Source organism: Phyllostomus hastatus, unplaced genomic scaffold, assembly GCF_019186645.2.
Source record: "Phyllostomus hastatus isolate PE091 unplaced genomic scaffold, TTU_PhHast_1.1 phas_contig_58, whole genome shotgun sequence".
Classification (NCBI taxonomy): Eukaryota; Metazoa; Chordata; class Mammalia; order Chiroptera; family Phyllostomidae; genus Phyllostomus; species Phyllostomus hastatus.
Window position 1 is genome coordinate 58,891 of NW_025333916.1, and position 20,015 is coordinate 78,905.

Sequence of the window (20,015 nt, forward strand, 5' to 3'; positions counted from 1 at the left end):
ATTCAGGCCAGATTCATTATTATTATATTCATTTTTTTAAATTTCAAAGACACTAAAATTACAATTTATGTGGTCTAATATGTTTGGGGCTATTGACAATGCCTACTCTGCCTAATAGATAATAGCCCTGCCATCATGACATACAAAATAACATCTTAGCTTTGCAGTAATAGTCCCCATACCTCCACAGTTGGGTGACTGTCGATATTTCAAATCCTAGTTAAATTTTTAAAAGATTGTATTTATTGTTATTTTTAGAGAGAGGGGAAGAAAGGGAGAGAAACATTCATGTGTGGTTGCCTCTCATGTGGCCCCCACTGGGGACCTGGCCTGAAAGCCAGGCATATGCCCTGACTGGGAATCAAACCCATGACCCTTTGATTCATAGCCCACGCTCAGTCCACTGAGCTACACCAGCCAGGGCTAAAGTTCAATTTTACTTATCACATCATCCTTAACTGCTCTCAATTTACATAACTCTCTGAAAATTATCTGTGCAGTTAGATGTCAATATTTTTGGTGGAATTTCTTAAATTAATAGAATTTTTTCTAAGTAACTATAATTACATACACACACAAACACATGAGTCTTTAAAATAGCTTGGACTTACATCAATATTTCATTTCTGAGTGATGACTAGCAGATTTAATATAAGGGCATTTACTGTTAAAACTGGCTAGTCTCAATATAGTTATTGATTTAATTTTTACTTTATAATAATATGTTTTTGCTTTATAACTATATTTCTAAAAGATAGTATTTTATCTTAATTTTTAGACATATTTCAATTGTTCTTGCATTACTGATGGATTAACAAATGCAGATGAGGAAGGTGATTTTATTGATGCCAGATCTGGGACCTGTGATACAAAGTGCTATAAATTACCTTTGTTCATTGTTGTTATGTTTTCTACACTTGTATTTGCTGCTTTTTCTGGTACACCAAACATGCTGACCATCCTTCGGTATGTATATTATTATTTATGATAGTTGTCTTTTAAAATAAAAAAGTCAATTTCAGGAAGATTTTATAATATTATAGTAAATGATTTACTCTTGTCTCAAGGTAGCAACTGCTAGAGGGGAAATTGTTACACTGTCAAAATTCATGTGTATGATTTATTCTCTATATTGACTAATTTATTTCCATAAAGCCTATAGCCATCACATTTAGTTCAGTAAACTTTAATTTATAACATGGAAAATTTATATATAGGCATATTGTTACATTGTCAAAATTTATGGACATGTCTAATTCTTTATCTAATTTATTTGCATACTCTACAGATACCACATTTAGTTTAGCTTTAACTTAAAATTAAGTTTAAATACTTAATTTACCAAACCTGGAAATTTTGTAAATATAGAGAAATTCTTAAATATGACAAAGATTTAATTATAAGGTTTAATTGGTTATAGGTATTTATTGAATATTTACTTCTATATTAACCAATTTGACAACAAAAAAACTTCAGTATCATCAAGAAAGGAACATAATTTTAGAATTTTATTTATTATAAGGTTTTTTAAAAGCTTTTATTTATTTATTTTAGCGAGAGGAAGGGAGGGAGGAAGGGAGGAACAGAAACATCAATGCATGGTTGCCTCTCATGTGCCCCTTGTTGGGGACCTGGCCTGCAACTGAGGAATATGCCCTGACTGGGAGTTGAACCAGTGACCCTTTAGTTTGCAGGCTAGTGCTCAATCTACTGAGTCATACCAGCCAGGGCAATTTTTACAATTTTAGAATGTTGTTACATGTTTATTATTATTCTAAATTAAAGCAACATTTGTTATTGATTTGTTTTTCCTGAATATGTATTGATAAAATAAACTTGATATTTATTTTTATTATAGTAGCAGAATAATTGGTCATTATTTTCAAATTATTATTTTTTTGCCAGGGGCTAACATAAAACTTTAAGTCATCAGGAGTGCTTTTTTTGGTCTCTTAGGAAAGCATACTAGAAAACTTGAATAAATATATGCAGAAATAAAATCTGAATTGGGCTTATGTGACCTCTGTCCTCAGTAAAATTGCAATTTAGATGGGAGACAAAACTCGGGCATATCAATATAGGAAGTGGCTTTTTCATTTACTTACATGTGTCTGGCACTGAACCTGTAAGGACCAATAAAATATGGACCTTGACCTTCAGTTACTTAGAGTTTAATTGCGAAGAAAAACACTTAAAAAGAAATAGAGTGAATATGTAAAAATGCTTTGATTAAAGCCTATACAGACTGATCCAGGACAAAGTGAAGAGAAGGGCAATTTTTACCTAGGATGATTTAGAAATGCTTGCAGAAAGTGTGTCACTTGAACTAAGGTGTAAAGATAAATGATTTCTCATAATGTGAGCAGACTGGGGACAAGTTCTTAACAGGAAAAGTGAGCAGTGCAAGTAGAGGCAAAATGCATAAAATATCTGAACAACAAGTTTTGTTTTGACTGGAGTGGTATGATGGTGAATGGGATGAGGGGATTTGAGCTTGGGAAGGGCCCGATAATGGGCGGCTTCTTTGCCACATTAATGCAAATGATGTTATTGTGTGTATGTGTGGAGGTCATGACCACAATACCCCTCAAAAGTAAAAGTGATCAGCCCTGGCTGGTGTGGATCAATGGATTGAATGTCAGCCTGTGGACCAGGGTTGCTGGTTCAATTCCCAGTCAGGGTACATGCCTGGATTGCAAGCTGGGTCCCTGGTGGGGGCTATGTGGGAGGCAACCACACATGGATGTTTCCCTCCTTTTCTTTCTCCTTCCCTTCCCCTCTCTCCAAAAATAAATGAATAAAAATCTTTTTTAAAAAGTAAAAGTGATCAAATACACATTTTAGATAGAATACTTTTAAAATAGTATGGAAGATGATGCTGAGGGAGAAAACTTGGAAAAAAGAAAAAGTACTTAGGGTATCATTTTAAAATTTAGTAGTGGTTTTTAGAGATAGAGATAATATTTTATTTATTTATTTATTTATTTATTTATTTATTTATTTATTTATTTTTAGAGAGGGAAGGGAGGGACACAGAGAGAGAGAGAGAGAGAAAGATCAATGTGCGGTTGCTGGGGGTCATGGCCTGCAACCCAGGCATGTGCCCTGACTGGGAGTCGAACCTGCAATACTTTAGTTTGCAGCCCGGAGCTCAATACACTGAGCTACACCAGCCAGGGCAAGATAATATTTTAGAAAAATTTAGTTTACATAAAAGGGGGAAGTTATTACTTTGATATTTCTGGAACCAAATATGAAGAAATTTATGATTATGGCCAGATTTCCAGTCTGGGGAGCTAAATTAATGATAGTGCATTAACTGAGTTAAGAAATTTAAGGAGAAGAGAAAGCTCAGATTGAAGATAATCAGTGCAATGTTGAACATACCTTATTAAAAGTTTATGTGAAACATCCAAGGAAGTATTCCCCACAGTGTGGTAAGAAAGATGATAGTAATATTCCCGAAGTTCAGTTCTGAATCTTCTCAATTCTGAACCTGATAATGATCCAAAGCAAAAAGGAGACCAACACACACACATACATGCACACACTGTATTTTCAGTGCTATTATGAGACAGATAAAAACGATAAAATTGAAACTGCATGTAAGTATTTCTTAAATTGAAACGGACTGGAATCTAGTTTATAATTTCACAAAAATGTTAGAAAGAAAAACAGGAAATGTGGAGAGTGTCTCAGGATTGACCAATTTCAGATGTCTCCGTTATATATTTCTGCTTAGGAGAAGAAGACATCCAATTTTATTTATTTTTTAAAGATTTTATTTATTTTTAGAGGGTTAAGGGAGGGAGGGAGAGAAACACTGATGCACAAGAGAAATATCTATTGATTGCCTCTCGCTCGCCCCCAGCTAGAGACCTGGCCTGCAACCCACACATGTGCCCTAACCACCAGTTGCACCAGACACCTTCCAGTACCCAGGCCAGTGCTCAAGCCACTGAGCCACACCAGCCAGGGTGACGACCTCACCTTTAGATGGAAGTTATGGGAGCATTACCTAGGTAGATAAGTTAAGGCTGAATATTTCTGGAAAGAATGAAAGAAAGGTTTAGAAAATGCCCATGAGGGCCACATATGGCAGATCTGAAGGAGTGCCAGTAAAATATGCCTTCTACACATGAATCCATATCTTTGGAAAGCAAGGAGTGTGGAGACTTCAGAAGCCCAGGGCTGGCACAAGTTCTTTTGAAACAGCCCAGGTTTGGGGAGGCAGAGTCTTCCCTCTATCCACGGAGGAGATAACACTATTTGAAGCTAAGAAACCCTGGCTCATGTTCCATTTCCATAAACTTCTGCCTCTACTTTCACAAAATAATCTCATTCAAATATGAGTAAGTAGAAAAGGAAAACGTTCTGCCTACATACAAAATAATTTTAGTGAAAGAAATGAAGCATTTTAATCACTACTACAAACCACACTAGAAAAATAATACCAAGTGCTAAAATCAGATAAAATACACAGGTAACTATATGTAAGTTTAAACCAAAAAATTTAAACAGTCATGTTCACAAAACAAGAGAAAAATATCTAGTTGAAGGAAGCTACGAAGTAAAAATGAACAGAACTCAGGAAAAAACCCAGAAATTTCAGAAAGTAAAATTAAGTTATAAAGCACACACAAAAGAAAAGACGACATACAAAAACAAGTATGAGGCATAGAAAGTATAGAAAGAGAGGGAGAGAGAGAGAAATGGAGAATACAAAATAAATTTAAGATAAAAGGTCTTAAGAGAAATGAGGCAAACATAGAAGACAGATGATCCAACATACTACATAACTGGAGTCCCCAAAGAAGAAAACTAAAAACAGTCAAACAATAAATATTTAATCCATAGTTAATTAAACTTTACTGAAATGATTTAAAAATTTTTATTTGTTGATTGTGGAGAGAGAGAAAGGATGTGGGGAGAGAATGGAGAGAGAGAGACAGAAAGCAGTATCGATTTGTTGTTCCGCTTATGCATTCATTGGTTGCTTCCTGTATGTGTCCTGACTGGAGATTGAACCCACAACCTTGGTATATCGAGACAATGCTCTAACCAACTGAAGTACCCAGTCAGGGGCTGAAATGATTTTTAATAAATACTGAAATAACAAGTAATAATAATAAACAATGAATAAATAAAATAAAATGAAATAATATTTGAATTTACATATTGAAACTGCACATCAAATATCTAGGGAAATTGACCCAGAACAATCAACACTGAGATATACCACAGCAAAATTGGATTTAAAGTAAAGAGATAATTTTTTTTATTATCTAAGAAAAAAAAGGAAAGCAAAAAGTTTGGCATCATGTTTCTCAAAAGCAACATTCACCTCCAGAAGACCAGGAAGACCTTCAGGGAAAGAAAACATAAGCTAATTATTTCATCATCAATAAACTGCCTCATAATTATAAATAGTTTTGATATGGAAGAACCCAGGAAATGTTGTTATGAGCTAGTCTTTAAGAATGGACAACAAGGCAGGTTATAAGCAGCCAACATACGTTTGCTGATAAAAGGGAAACTAATAAAAGGTCTGGTGGAGAGCACTGAATGTGGCAAACTAAACAAATTTAAGTCATATATTTAACTAAATATATTCATTTATGCTGGAACTAAAAACTGAGCATAAGGGTGGCAAAATAGAATGAAATGTAATATATTTTGATAAAGTAGAAATTACATAACTAACAAAAATGGGAGAATAAAACAAAAGAGAGCTCAAAAGAAGGACAAGATTGCTTGCTGGCTAGTAGTAAGTGGGAATCAACAGATGTCATTTTTATAGACATTTTATTGAAGATTAATACATATTCAGAAGAGTGCACAAATTGTAGACTGATGGATTTCTACAAAGTGAAGATACCTATGTAACCACAATCCAGTTCAAAAGGTTGATAATTACAGTTATTTCTTTAGCCCTTCCCCAACTCCCTTCTTGTCATTAACCCCCCTCAACTCTAAGGTTACCACCATTTTGACTTCTATAATGAATAAGTTAATTTGTTTCGGTGTCTGAGCTTTATATACACACAGGAGGATACAGGACATAGCCACTTGTGTGTGCATCGTGTTACTCCACAATGTGCTCATAAGAGTCATTCACACTGTCGCACACAACAGAAATTCATTTTCATTGCTCTGCAGCCGTGCTGTCTAGTCATATTTTCTATGAGGATGGATATATTCTACATTTCTGCCATCCAGCATAGTTGTCTCTAGCCAGGTGTGCCTATTGAGCATTTGAAATGAAGTTAGTGTGGATGTGGCACCAAACTTTTCATTTTATTTCACTTTAATTGACTTTTAAGTAGGCACATGTGGCTTATGGTTACATACGGGATAGTTTTATAGCAGTCCAGTGTATGAACATATACCCAAATTTGCTTCTTTGTTCTACAATTAATGTTGTCTTCAGGTGAGGGCTATCAAGACTTGTTTTTAAGAAGATTCTTGTACTTGTCTTTTGGGGAACATATGACTACATTTCTTTCAAGAACGTATAGAAACAGCAGAATTGCTGGGTTATAGGCTACACATATTTTAAGCTGTTTAATAAATTATAAAAGAATTTTGACAAATTCATTCTTCCAGCAGTTTTGTTATTATTTTAAATTTGATCAATTTTGATGGGTGTGTGTTTTTTCCTTTGTGATTTTAATTTCCTTATTCAGAAGACTAATATTATTAAACTTATTTTTCTTTATTTTTAATTTTTTTTACTTATTGATTTCAGAGAGAGAGAAAGAGATTTGTTGTTCCACTTATTTATGCATTCTGTTTCTTGTGCTTGCCCTGACAGAAGATCCAACCCACAACCTTGGCATATGGGATGACTCTCTGACCAATTGAGCTACCTGGTCAGGGCAAATTAGTTTCCTTTATCTATTAGCCATATGAATATGACATTTTGTCAAATGTCTGTTCATTTCTCTTGTCTATTTTTATATAGTGTTTTTGTCTTCTTTAATAATTTGTAAGAATTCTTTATATGTTCTTTTTATACTCCAAGTGGGGAGTTATTTGTCATGTATTTTCATGATAAATATATTCTCCAACTTTTCACCTTGCCTTTTTACTCTGATAACAGCATCTTTTGAGTGAAGTAAGTTTTAATATTCTGTTTAAGAAATCTTCACCTCATCAAAATCATGAGGACATTTTGTATTTTAATAAGTATAGTACATAATCAATAATTCAGCTGGAGATTTTTTGTATAAAGTAGGGGTTGTTTTATTTTTTATATGAATGTTAATTGACTTACCACCATTTATTTAAAGGCTATCCTTTCCCAGAGCAATGGACCAATAGGCTGTATCTATGTGGTCTGTTTCTGCACTCTTTTTGTTCCATTGGTCTGTGCATCCCTGCACCCATTTTATACTGTCTTAATCACTATATATTTATTGTGAATATTTATGTCAGGCTTTGTTGCAAGCCCACCTTCCAGATTTCTTGGTCATTCTTGACCCTTTGTGTTTGTAGGTAATTAAAATTACCAAGTCAATGCCCATAGAAAACACACTTAGATTGTGACAGGGTTGCCTTTGAATCAGTCTGGGAGAATTGCAGGCTACAGTTACCACACTGAGTCTCTTGATCAATCAGTGAGATAAAATAACTTTATTTATTTAAAGTATTTATTTCTTCCAATGTTTCCTAATTTTTATCTTCAAAGTGGAGGTCATACGCCTCTTTCATTAGATCCATTCCTAGGTAGTTGATGTTTACTATAGTTTAGTATAGTATACTTGTTTATTGCTGCTATGAAAAAATTGCAATTTATTCTTGTGCTTGGGCCTCATATCCTGTGGTTGTGCTCATAGTAATTTCTAATAGTTTGTTGGTAGGTTACTTTAAATGTTTTGTGTACATAATCATGATCTGCAAATAATAGTTTTTATTCCTTCTTTTCCAACCTTTATACCTTTTCTTTCTTGTACTGATTAAGCTATCCTGTACAATGGTGAATAGATGTAGTGACAGTTGCTCTCCTTATTTTTATGCCCATTAAGATAAAGACTTGACATTTCATTGTTAGATATAAAATTTACTGTAAATTTCAGTTTTAAGCATGGTATTTTATAATGTTTATCACAATAAGCCAGTTTGTTTCCATTTCCAATTCATTAAAACTTTAAAATATAAACTTTGAAATTTATCAGATTTATCTCATATATCTAATACAATTATTGCAATATGATATGTGTACTTTTTTCTAGGAATAAACTGGGTTTGGTTAGTTGCTTGATTTGATTTGTTGATATTTCATTCAGAATTTTTGCATCATACTCATGAATAAAACTGTCATGCAATTTTCCAGTCCTATTAATGAACTTGTTATGTTTTGGCATCCGTGTTATGCTGCCCTCAAAAAAATCCGTTGGGAAGTATCTCCTCATTTCATAATATCTGTGTTGTTTTATGAAGGTGTGGTGTCATTTATTAAATTAAATCTTTGGAAGGAATCACTTGTGATGACACTTGGGCTTGGAAATGTGAGAGGTTTGAAATTAAACATTGAATAACTTTGTGTGTGTAGGTGGGAGAGATTAATAAATATTTCTGCTTTTATAATTTCTATCATTTCCCTTTTATGTTAAAAATATTTTCATTTTATTCTCATATATCTCCTGTATGTTAGCATATATGACTTTTCTATCCAAGTGTGCACCCTGAAAGTCTTGATGTGTATTTTTCTCATTCTTTATATTCAAATATGCCTTTTAATGTATTTTTAAAATTTGAACCATGTGTTATTCAGAAGTGTATAGTTTAATTTCTAAACATTTGGAAGTTTATTGGTTATATTTTGTTATTTACTTGTAGATTGATTCCACTGTTTTCAAAGAACATATTTTTAAACAAGCATATGTTTCTTGAAAGTTTCTTTAGATTTACAAAAGATTTTAAATCTTTGTTTGTTATGGCAGATTTGTCTGTTATTTTATTTCCATCATCTTTGCTATATATAGTTTGAATCTATATTAGTTGAAAACAAATTTAAAATTGCTACCACTTTCTGGTTTATTGACCTTATGAAATAGCCTTCTTTCTCTCTAATAACTTATAGTTACTACTTCTGACTTAAAAATTGCTTCATCAGCTATATTTTATTCATACTTTCATAATGTTTACTTTCTAGTATTTTGCTTTCAGTCTTCCTCTGACTATATTTATTTAAGCTATTTTCTTGTAGGCCACATATAGGTGACTTTTAAAAAAAATTAGCAACTTAGTTTTTAATTGGAGTATATAGAAGATTAAATTAAAAGTAATTGCTAATATGTTTGGGGTTTTATCTATTAGTGTTTGTTTTAAATTTTTTTCTTGTTCTTTCTATTCCTTTTTAAAAATTATTTTAAATTGATATAGTTACTGCTAGTTTTTATTATTTCCCCCCCATTATTTTGCTAATTATGTACTATTTCATTCTTCTTGTGGTAGTCACCTTAGACATTACGGGAGTATATATTACTCGTTAGAGTCAAATTACATTAGTACTTCTGCCACATCCTAGATAATGTCAGGACATAAGAACACCTGCGTCTCCTCCAAACTTTTTCTTTTTGTTCTCATGTATTTTGAGGCTACATAAATTTTAAATCCTAAAATATATAATTTTAATCTTTTCATTTTTTCTTACATTTCTTAGGGATTATTTTCTTCCAGAAAAAAAATCATTTTACTATGGCTCTGCTGGAAATGTATTTTATTCATTTTTTCTTGTGTAAATATGTCTTTAATCTATCTTCATTATAAAATTTATTTTGGCCATTTATGGAATTCAAAGTTAGAGATTATTTTCTATCAGTACTTGTGTCTTTCTGGCTTCTATGGGAATATTTTTATTAAAGTTCCTTTGAATGTGATGTGCCTTTTACTCTAGATGTTTTTAACATTTCCCCATTGTTTTTGGCTGTCAGCAATTTTACTATGATATTCCTGAATGAAAATTTGTTTGTATTTATGGTGCATGGAGTTTTAAAATTTCCTTATGTCTTTAAAAGAAAAGTATGCCATCTTTCCCTGTTATCTAAAAGAATGGCAAGTGTGTTAGTTTGCCAGGCTGCCATAAAAAGGTACAACATGCTGGAAGGCTTAAACAACAGAAATTTATTGCTTCTGCTCTATTCTTTGTCTACTCACATTTGGGATATCAATTATACATATCATAAATCTTTTATTGTGTCCGTGGGTTTCTTCTGCTCTTTTACTTTCTATTTTCATTTCTTATTGTCCTCTCTTTTTCAGATCAAAGTTTTTTTTAAAATTTATTTTTATTCTAATCCACTAATCAATCTGACCTTCACCTGCTTTTCCAGTTACTTATACTCTAGTTTACTAATTCTGTCTTCATCCATGTCTAAATAGCCTTTAAATTCACCCATTGAGTTATTAATTCTAATTGGTATACTTTGCCATTATAGAATTTCATTTATTTTTAGTAGCTTCTCATTCTCTGATAATATTCTCTATCATGTCATTTGTTTTCTTGGACATTAATCTCCCAAATTTAAAATCTTTCAGATACTTAGTATCTGAATGTACTGAAGGACTCTACATTTTGTATGTGTGTTCCTCTTGACCCTGTGTCTTATAATTCCTGTGATACTGGAGGTAAAAACAACTAAAAGAAATAACTGAATAACTAAAATGGTAACCTCCATGTAACCCAAAGGAGTGTGGGGTAGTAATGGGGGGACATGAGGGCAAGGATTTAAACAGACAAGTCTCTCAAGCATGTTTTTCTTTATATCGCTTTGCTTTCTAATGCCTGTAATTATACTATGAATTTAACAAATAAATTTCAATTAAAAATTGAAATTTCAAATACCATGAAAGTCAAAACTTAAAGGCATAAATTATGAAATCATTATCAAATAAGTGATTATTAACATTGTGAGAGTTGGGTAGGATGGAGTAACTTGCAACAGACCACTGCTCCTATAGGGCATGATTAGAGAAGATGGATCAAATGATAAACATCATATTGTTTAAGGCAGAAAGCAGAGGACTAGAGGAATTGAAATTCGAGAGAGAGAAGAAGGTTTTAGAGGTGAATCAGGATCTAAAGCTTTCCCTGAAATCCTTGATGGTTCTTGAGAAGGGGTAGATGCTGATACTCTGGACCAGGTCCAGTCAGCAGACATTTGGTCCTATTAGATGTCCACAAGGACAGCTTGTCTATACCATAAGGTGTAGATATTTGGTTCTGTCCAAATGTTCCCAGAGACATTTGGTCCAGAGTTAATACAATCCTGCTCTTCTGCAAGATTCAAACCCAGACCCATCTCCATCACACTGGCTACCAAGGCAAGAAGAGTGATTCTTGGAAATGCAGCCCCAGCACAATTATTAAACCTATATAACATGGTAGTATTTTTATGTATTAATCCTGTAAACCCAAAGTAGAAATAAACTTTGTGGGTGGTTTGAACACAGGGATATTTTCTATGGACTTTCCATAGATTTTTTTGACAGGACCAAATATTGAGGACCATTTGTCATGGACTAATATGCTTATGGTCAAAATGGAGAGGACCAAGTGTCCTGCAAGGCTAGATCCAGGTGGAAGGTCACTACTGGGAGAACCGCAAATTAGCAGACCTTTGCTGCTCATATGAAGTTAAGGATGACAACATTTTTTTCCTCTGAAGAAATTTTTTGAGTTTGAAGCTGTGTGAGGCTTAAGTCTAAATAGAAAAGTATCATGATTTGTCTGTATCTCTTCATCAATGTGATTATTAAGAAAAATTAGTTCTTCCATCTTTCCCTTTCATTCCTCATTATTTTAATATGTTTGTGTCTTCTCAACTATGATAGACACCATGGATTCAAATAAGAAGATAGATGAAAACTTTAAGGGAAAAAATGGACTAAAAGAGGAATAAAAGTGACCGGGTTCCTACTGCCTTAATGGATGTTTAAGAGTGGGAAGAGAGACAGGAAAAAATAAACAAATAAATAAATTAGGTTTCACTAATTAAGTATTTAATAATATTGCAATTAACTATTTAAGTAAATACTTAAGTATGCAATTAAGTATTTAATTGCAATACTAAAACACGCTGCAAAAAAAATAGAAAAATGCAATGAGAAAATTATAGGATTATCTAATTTAGTCTGGGCATTCAGAGAGGGTATGCTGAAGAAATGACACTTAAGCTGAGCCCTAAAGGGTGGGGACAAGTATTTCACTCAGCGGGAGAAACACACGTAAAGATTCTGATGCAGCTTTATAAGACTGTTCGTATTTTTGAATGTTGTGAACAAAGAGAGTAAGAAAGACAACAGTTGCGAGGTGTCATGGAATGAGACTGGTAAGATTGGATGACCCTTGAACCTTTGTTTTTTTTAATTCTAGATTTTATCCTAAGAACAATAGGAAAACTTTGAAGGATCCTAGTGGAGCAGTGAAATAATCAGACCTCCACCCTTAATAATATCAGTGTGTCTCTATGTGGAAAGTGGAATGAAGGATAATAGTGTTGGGAGGTATGAGAGGTAAATTAGGAAGTCATTTCGGTTTTATTTTAAGGCAGAAGATATAGGCTTGGAATAGATAACTGGACTTAGAGATGTAGAAAATCAGAAAAAGAAATATAAAAAAAAAAATTGTTTCTACCTTATTTTTGGCCCTGGCTGGCGTAGCTCAGTGGATTGAGCGCGGGCTGTGAACCAGAATGTCGCAGGTTCAATTCCCAGTCAGGGTACGTGCCTGGGTTGCAGGCCATGACCCCCAGCAACCGCACAGTGATGTTTCTCTCTCTCTCTCTATCTCCTTCCCTTCCCTCTCTAAAAATAAATAAATAAAATCTTAAAAAATAAATAAATAAAATAAAATTGTAAAATAACAGTATTTGATTATTGATTGCAGTGAATGGGGAACAGGATGGTATCAAGGATGCCACTTTCTAGGTTTTGGGCTTGAAAACCACATGGATGATGGTTCCCTTCTTGTGATAGGGAGCATTAGGGGAAGAACAGCTTTAGGGTAAGGCAGGAACTGAAGTCTACAACTGATGCCTTCTATGAAAGACATGGACTGAAAATGTACATTTAGAAGTTGTAAGAGATAGTAGGAACTGCCTTTTACATTTTGAAAGAGTACTAACAAAATTTTTGTTTACTCCCTGAAGTTCTTAAATCATCCTATCATAACCTTGCTTGTTAGAATAATAAAATGCATTTACTTTGTTATTAAAACATTGCAGTTTTTCATTAATTTTTTTATAAGTATCTGTTATTTATTTTTGTGTTGTTCATTTAACTGAGTTTGGAAAATCCTGGGAATCATTAATCTTTCCATCTTGTTTTGTATATCAGTTAGGAAGGGGATTGTAATCAAACTGAAGATACATAAATACTTCTAATGACTCTACTTATGAGTTATGGTCTGCTCTATAGGTGCTTCAGAGAGCAGCAGTATTACATTCCATATAAGAAAACTACTTATGCTAAATGAAGCAGAACACTCAATTGCAGCTAAGCATGTAACTATTTCCACTTTATACCAAAACCTTTACACTAAAGTGTGGTTCTAAAATGTGAAGCTTTACTTATTTTATCTCTCTTTAATGAATCTGCTCAGAACAAAAGTATAAAATCTTTTATTTAAAACTAATCATTTGAGAATTGGTTCATTTATTTTCATTTTACTAGTAGTAAGCATTAGAGGAAAAGATATATTTTCCAGACTGGTACAGGTGGAATTATCTCACTTTCTGAAAAATAATCACAAAATATTATACATATGCTACATTTTAATAAGTTGAGTGATGTTGGGTGAAAATATTTGTCATGCTAGTTTTCTGTCCAAGTTCTGGAACAGGAAGCAAAGGACAAGTATAGAGTTTACTTAAAATATTCATTTAAAATATAGCTAGTTTTTTATAGTTCCAATTCCTAAAAGGTTGAAATTTTTAAATTTGTTTTCCATTTATTTTCCAAACTACAATGTATGATATTATGCATTATTTTTCTTTTTGAAATAAGTATTTAATTGGCCAATAGAAAATACAGAGATCTTCATTGTTTTTATTTGGGAACTTTATTTTTTATATATTTTAGCTTTTGAATAGTAAGGTAACAGTGAGAGGTCCAACAGGAAAGAGATGACACCCCCAAATTAGGGCAACTCAAGCAAGGTTGACTAAAGTGGCCATTTAAAAGGACAGCAGGGTTTAGGGAATCCCCAGGTATAATGCAGTACCTCTGGGTTCCACCCCAGCCAGGCCCAAAGCAAAATGGATAGGAAGGACAGAGACTTGTATGGAGAACCTCTTTGTCTAGGGACCAAGTCATCCTGAAGGAACTCTTCAGGGATGGAGTTTGGGGATGAAGATCTTGATGTCACTTTCCTTCCTCACTGTGGAGGGTTCCATTGGCAGAACCCAATGAGAAGGCAAGAGAGCCTATTGATATAGTCCATTTAGGTCAGCCCATTCAGGGCAAACAGAAGGGTGAGAAATGTAGAGAGTGGATCTTCCGGGGGCAAAAAGAATAATCTAAGACAATGAGAGTGTACCACAGAATGACAAAAGAGAAGTGGGAAAGGTGGTGGTATGACTGTTTTTTCAGGATTCAGGGACAGAGGGTTTGGGTCATCACTGCCTACTCCTTGTGAAGTGCAAGAAGCTTTGGAATTGGTTGGCAAGGGGCAGGATTTGGAGAACTGGGAGGAGTAGCAATTCTATAGTTAAAGCAGGCTGTACTCTGTTAACTGACCAAAGATTCTTAGTTTAATTCATGCACAGGAAGGAAAAGTTCACCTAGAACCTAGAGAATGTTCTCTGTAACTAACAATAATGATGCTTTGATGATATCATTGAAATTTGCTTGCAGGATCGTACCTGACAAACAACGTTGTCTGGCTTTGGGCATGAGTTTTGTGATTTTGAGAATATTTGGTATGTACTTTTAGTAATCTTTTATTGTATCAAAATTTTACTATTTTGATATGTGTATATGCATATTTTACATACATATTTATGTAAAAATATATATGTTTACATGTATATTTATAATTTCAAATAAATAATGAAGGTAAACAGAAATAAACCAAGTGAAGGAGGAGCTGCTTTGCAGAATTTAGGAAGTAATACTTAATGTAAAAAGATAATAACTAATGTAAACCCTATTCTGCCATATAAAATATGCATTAATATTGTATTCAATTGGGAGAGATAATCCACTTGATCACAAGTATGTTCACTAAGCTCACACAAGTGGTTTGGTAGCTGAAATAAACACTTATATGAGCTTAACAACTACACATTGCTTTGTATTTGGGAAGTCAGTAACCTAAACTACTGCTTTTAAACATTTCATTACCAAAGTGACTGAATCTGATATTTTTAAGGATTTCCACCAAAAGAAAGAATTAGTTTTGCTGAGGGTAATATACTCTGTACTCCATGCTTTCTTAAAATAGCAAAAACTAGCTTTCAAATCCACATTAGGACTATATTAGGGCCCCTGATTCAAGGAGCTGATTGAACATATTGGTGGGGTAAGAAAACAAGATTGGCCTGGATTGAAGACTGACACATGATAAATGCAGTCAAGAATGCAGACATAATTTTAGTGTGGCTCTGATGTGAACCAGAGAAACCATTCCAGACCTACATCAGTAGGGGGTTTAAATTAGCTTTAATAGGGAAAAAAAAGAGGATATTTTTATGGTGCACAATGATCCACTAGAGAAGGACAGGCTTGTAATGGAAGAGAGAACATAAGAAAACTGCATAGACAGTTTCCTGCATCAGAAACAAACCCATTGAAAGTGATGCATTTTTTAATGAAAGTGGGTAGAATAAGATGATATTTTAGATACAGACTCTCTGGACAGGGCTTTGCTATCAGAGAATTTTAAGCAGAGGATAGATATTATCTGATTTACATTTAAAAGATAACTCTGCTACTGGAGGGAGAAATAGTTAATAGAATATAATGTGGAGAATATGAAAAAAGGAGGCTTTTACTGAAATATGTCCTAGTCACATTAGATTGGTGTCTGGGGCTTGTCATAGAGACAGAGAGAAACCAGCATATCCAATCTATGTTTTCAGTTAGTGTTACAAAAATTTATCATGGATTGGGAATGCATAGTAGGCCGAGGGTTTTTTACCTTGAACAATTACAAACAGAGTGCCAGCCCTCATTGAAACAAGATTTCTGGTGTTAGATAGTAGTCTTTGGCAGAAATGAAATCATGAGGCATGAGGGCCCTCATAATTTATTAAAGAAGATGGTCAGTCATTAGACATGTTAGTTTTCAGAACCTGGTCCTGGTGTCTTCGGGGTGGCTTTATAAAAATGACTCAATTCACCTTTACCTGCAAGTGACACTGTTGCCGAGCAGACGCGGCCTCCGAGGGTAGTAGAGGCTTCATGCAGGCAGCAGCGCTCAGCTGTTCTGCGAATGTGGACTGGCAGTCATCTGAACCCAGGACCGCTATTAACACACCAAAGTTTAAGTTATTCTCCTCAATATTTTGATAAATAACAGATACACATTTGATTATAAAATTAATTTTTCAGTTATTGAAAATTTCATAATTTGAAATTTTTGGAACAACACTGAGTACTGAAAATCAGTATTTAGTATCTCTGTTGAAAATACTTTGTGCTAAGTTTTCATTAAAAGATTAGCCATTATGAGATGCCAACTAAGAACATACACACCTTTGTGAAAAGATGCAAATCTACCAATTTTTTATACTTATAGGGATAAAATTTTTTTCAAAATCATATTGTTTCCAGTTATTAACAATCCTATTTGTAAGTAAATTGTTAGATAATTTTCAATGATATGTTTGATAGCGATGATGTCTAAATATATATGTAGAAGTTGAATTTTAGGATAAAAATTATTATGATCCCAAACTATAGTGTTGTCATGAAGAATTGACAATCCCTGCATTTTTTCATAGGGAGTATACCTGGACCAATAGTGTTTAAAATGGTAGGAGCAAGTTCTTGTACCTTTTGGGACAGTGGGCACTGTGGAAACAAAGAACACTGTTGGATCTATAACAAGACAAAAATGGCCTACATGGTTTTAGGAATAGGTAAGTCATATCTACTGAAGAATTGTAGAGAGGTAAAATTATTTTTAAAATTATGATTGTTCATAGTAAGTTACAGTAACAATAATGAGCAAATGGATACTTTGATGATTAAAGAAGCCTTATATTACTACATAACAATATTTTGGAAACTAAAGTACTATAGAATATATGTAAATAATTGAGTCATTGTATTAGATATACAGTTGTTTTATATTATTCCTGAATAAAGGGTGAAAATTACTAGATTTTCAATTTGGGAAGTAGTTTTACCTATATACATATTCAGCCAAGTTGTTTGACCCTGCGACCCTTTCCATTTCTACCATGAAAGATTGGATGATTTAAAAAAAGGTTTTTGCACCACTAAAGAGCATCAACATACTCTTACCCTACTTAAATATAAGTTTCATATTGTCTCTTATGCTCAATGATGTAACAGTGCTTGGCACACAGCAAGCATTCATTGAAGAAGTGAGAGGTAGAGGACTTGACATGCCGTGGGGGTGTGAGCTACAGCCAAAGTGCTGGGATAGTCTAGATACGTTTGTATGAGTTTGGATAATTCAGTAGATCTTCCTGCATCTTTATTCATCTGTAAAAGGAGGATTTGGCGCTATATAATTTTGAAGTCTTAATCATTACTAACATTGAATGATGTTATTGTATAGATGCTATTGGTGTGATAAATATTTTTAAAGTGATTATATGTTTTGTGATTTTACTAACTGGGTTCAGTAATTCAAAGAACCACATAATGTTAGACTCTAATGTTTAACAATAACAATTACCTGTTTGATAAAAAATATAGAGCAATGCCTTCTAATTCAGAAATTAATTACCTGGAAATTTAGTCAACACTTAACCTGAAAAGTAAAATTTAAGAAAAAATTAAAAAGTCAAAAATGACATTTAAGAAATCAAAATAAATTTCTCAGAGGCAATTCAACAAAACTAGGCATTGTTCCTAAGGACATCCTCTTAAAATACTGCTGAGCCTTTCAATTTTATGCTAAACTACCTTTAAACAGAGTTCATAATTGAGAATGATGATAAACTACTCAGTCCTTTTAAGGAGCTACTAAAAGGAGATCACAATAATAAAAACATGGGAAATTACAGTAAGAGAAGGCAAATACAGGAAACTGTGATAGGAATATGCATTTGTGGCAATTTTGTGTAAACCAGTACATTTTAAAGTATATTTCATAAGTCACTTGAATCAGAAAAACTTGGAGTGCTTGCTAAAAATATAAGTACTGAAGCCCTGAATTAGGATCCCAGGGATTAGAGGTAGGCATGCATATTTTTAATAAAGCACTTCAGGTGACTATCTAGAGTACCGGAGATTCTAGAGCTATTCTGTTAATATGGTGCACCTTAACCATGTATAGGTATTCAAAGAGAAATGAAATAAAATTAAATACAATTAGAAACTCAGTTTCACATCAACAAAAGCTGAATTCCACCTGTTTGATAGTCACGTTGGACTGCTCTGTTGGACAGAGCAGGTGAAGAGCAGTCATTGCAGTGGGATGTACTCAGTGTGTGACTACGGCCACGATGGAGCAAGTCTCATCCAAAAGAGATCCGTGGACCCTAGAAGCCCACACTAAGCTTTAGTATATCTTTGAAACCCTAAAATTCTTTTCATTCAGTTTATATCCAAGAAGTTTTTTTTTCCTGTGGAGGGAGGCAGTGGCATTCACCATTCTTAGAAATTTTATCACTCAAAAAAGTTGGTAAGAAATTTGTTATATCAATCCTTCAGTTCTCTGTGGTAGCAAGAAAATTCTTCTGATCTTTCTCTTAATTTTCATTGGAATGACTCACTACATATGTACATTACATACATACTTTTACCTTAAATGAAGGATTCTATCATCTTTCTTAAATTGCACTAGAGAGATGATTTATAAGTCTTTTGCAAACATGTCCTATGTTAACTTGCTATGTTTACCACTTCATTAGGCTTGTTTTATATTATTTTTGGAGAATTTTTATTGAACTATATATATTTTCAGAAAAGGACACATAAAATATAATTCAACACATTTTTATAAAGTGAACATATCTGTAATTAGCATTAATATCAAGAAATATATATATATAGGAATTAAGAAGTGAATTTAGTATGCTCATTAAATATGCAATCAATATATACAAATCAATTGTGTTTCTATATACCAGGTATAAGCAAATAAAAAATAATACAATAACTAAAATAACATAAAAAATAACAAGAAAAATATCTATTGAAAGTGGTATAAAAACTGTATACTAAAGACCACAAATTTCACTTAAGAGATGTTAAAATATAAATACAGTGGTACCTTAGTACTTGTCAACTTCAGTACTCTTCAAACCTGGTACTTGTCTCATTGATGAGAAAAAAAAGATTTCAGCACTCAGTGCTTGCACACCACGCTTCGCACATATTAGAACTTGTATGAGTTACAACGCCACCCCACAAGAGAAAATGCTTCATCAGCTGTCGCTTGCTCACCTCTCATTGGAGCAAATTAATGATGAGTACTGAGGCACCACTGTAAATGAAAAAATGCATATGCTTCCAGATATAAAGACTTGAAAATGCCACTTCTCCTAAATTAATTTATAGCATCAAGAGATCACAAACAAAAATCCCACAAGGTATTTATTTTTTTTTTAAATTGACAAGGGAATTGAAATTCACTTGAAGGTCAAAGGGCCAAGAGAATCTTGAAGATGAAACAAAATTGAAGGATATATTCTACAGATACCCAAACCTATTATCAAGCTATCAACACAGTAGGATAGTGAGTGATACAAATGTCATCACACTGACCAATGGAACAGAGCAGGGGTGTCAAACTCATTTTCACCAAGGGCCACATCAGCTTTGAGGTTGCCTTTGAGGGGCTGAATGTAATTTTAGGACTGTGTAAATGT

General features: G+C 33.4%; 1 protein-coding gene across 1 annotated transcript in view; it reads left to right on the top strand.

Moving 5' to 3' along the window:
- Positions 1-18,700, top strand: part of SLCO6A1 (solute carrier organic anion transporter family member 6A1) — a 68,710-nt gene extending 50,010 nt beyond the window's left edge. The window contains exons 10-13 of the mRNA XM_045848341.1: positions 779-966; positions 14,860-14,924; positions 16,950-17,087; positions 18,591-18,700. Coding sequence (XP_045704297.1) covers positions 779-966; positions 14,860-14,924; positions 16,950-17,087; positions 18,591-18,700 — 501 coding nt within the window. The remainder of the gene's footprint in view (positions 1-778; positions 967-14,859; positions 14,925-16,949; positions 17,088-18,590) is intronic.
- The last annotated feature ends 1,315 nt before the right edge of the window (positions 18,701-20,015 follow it).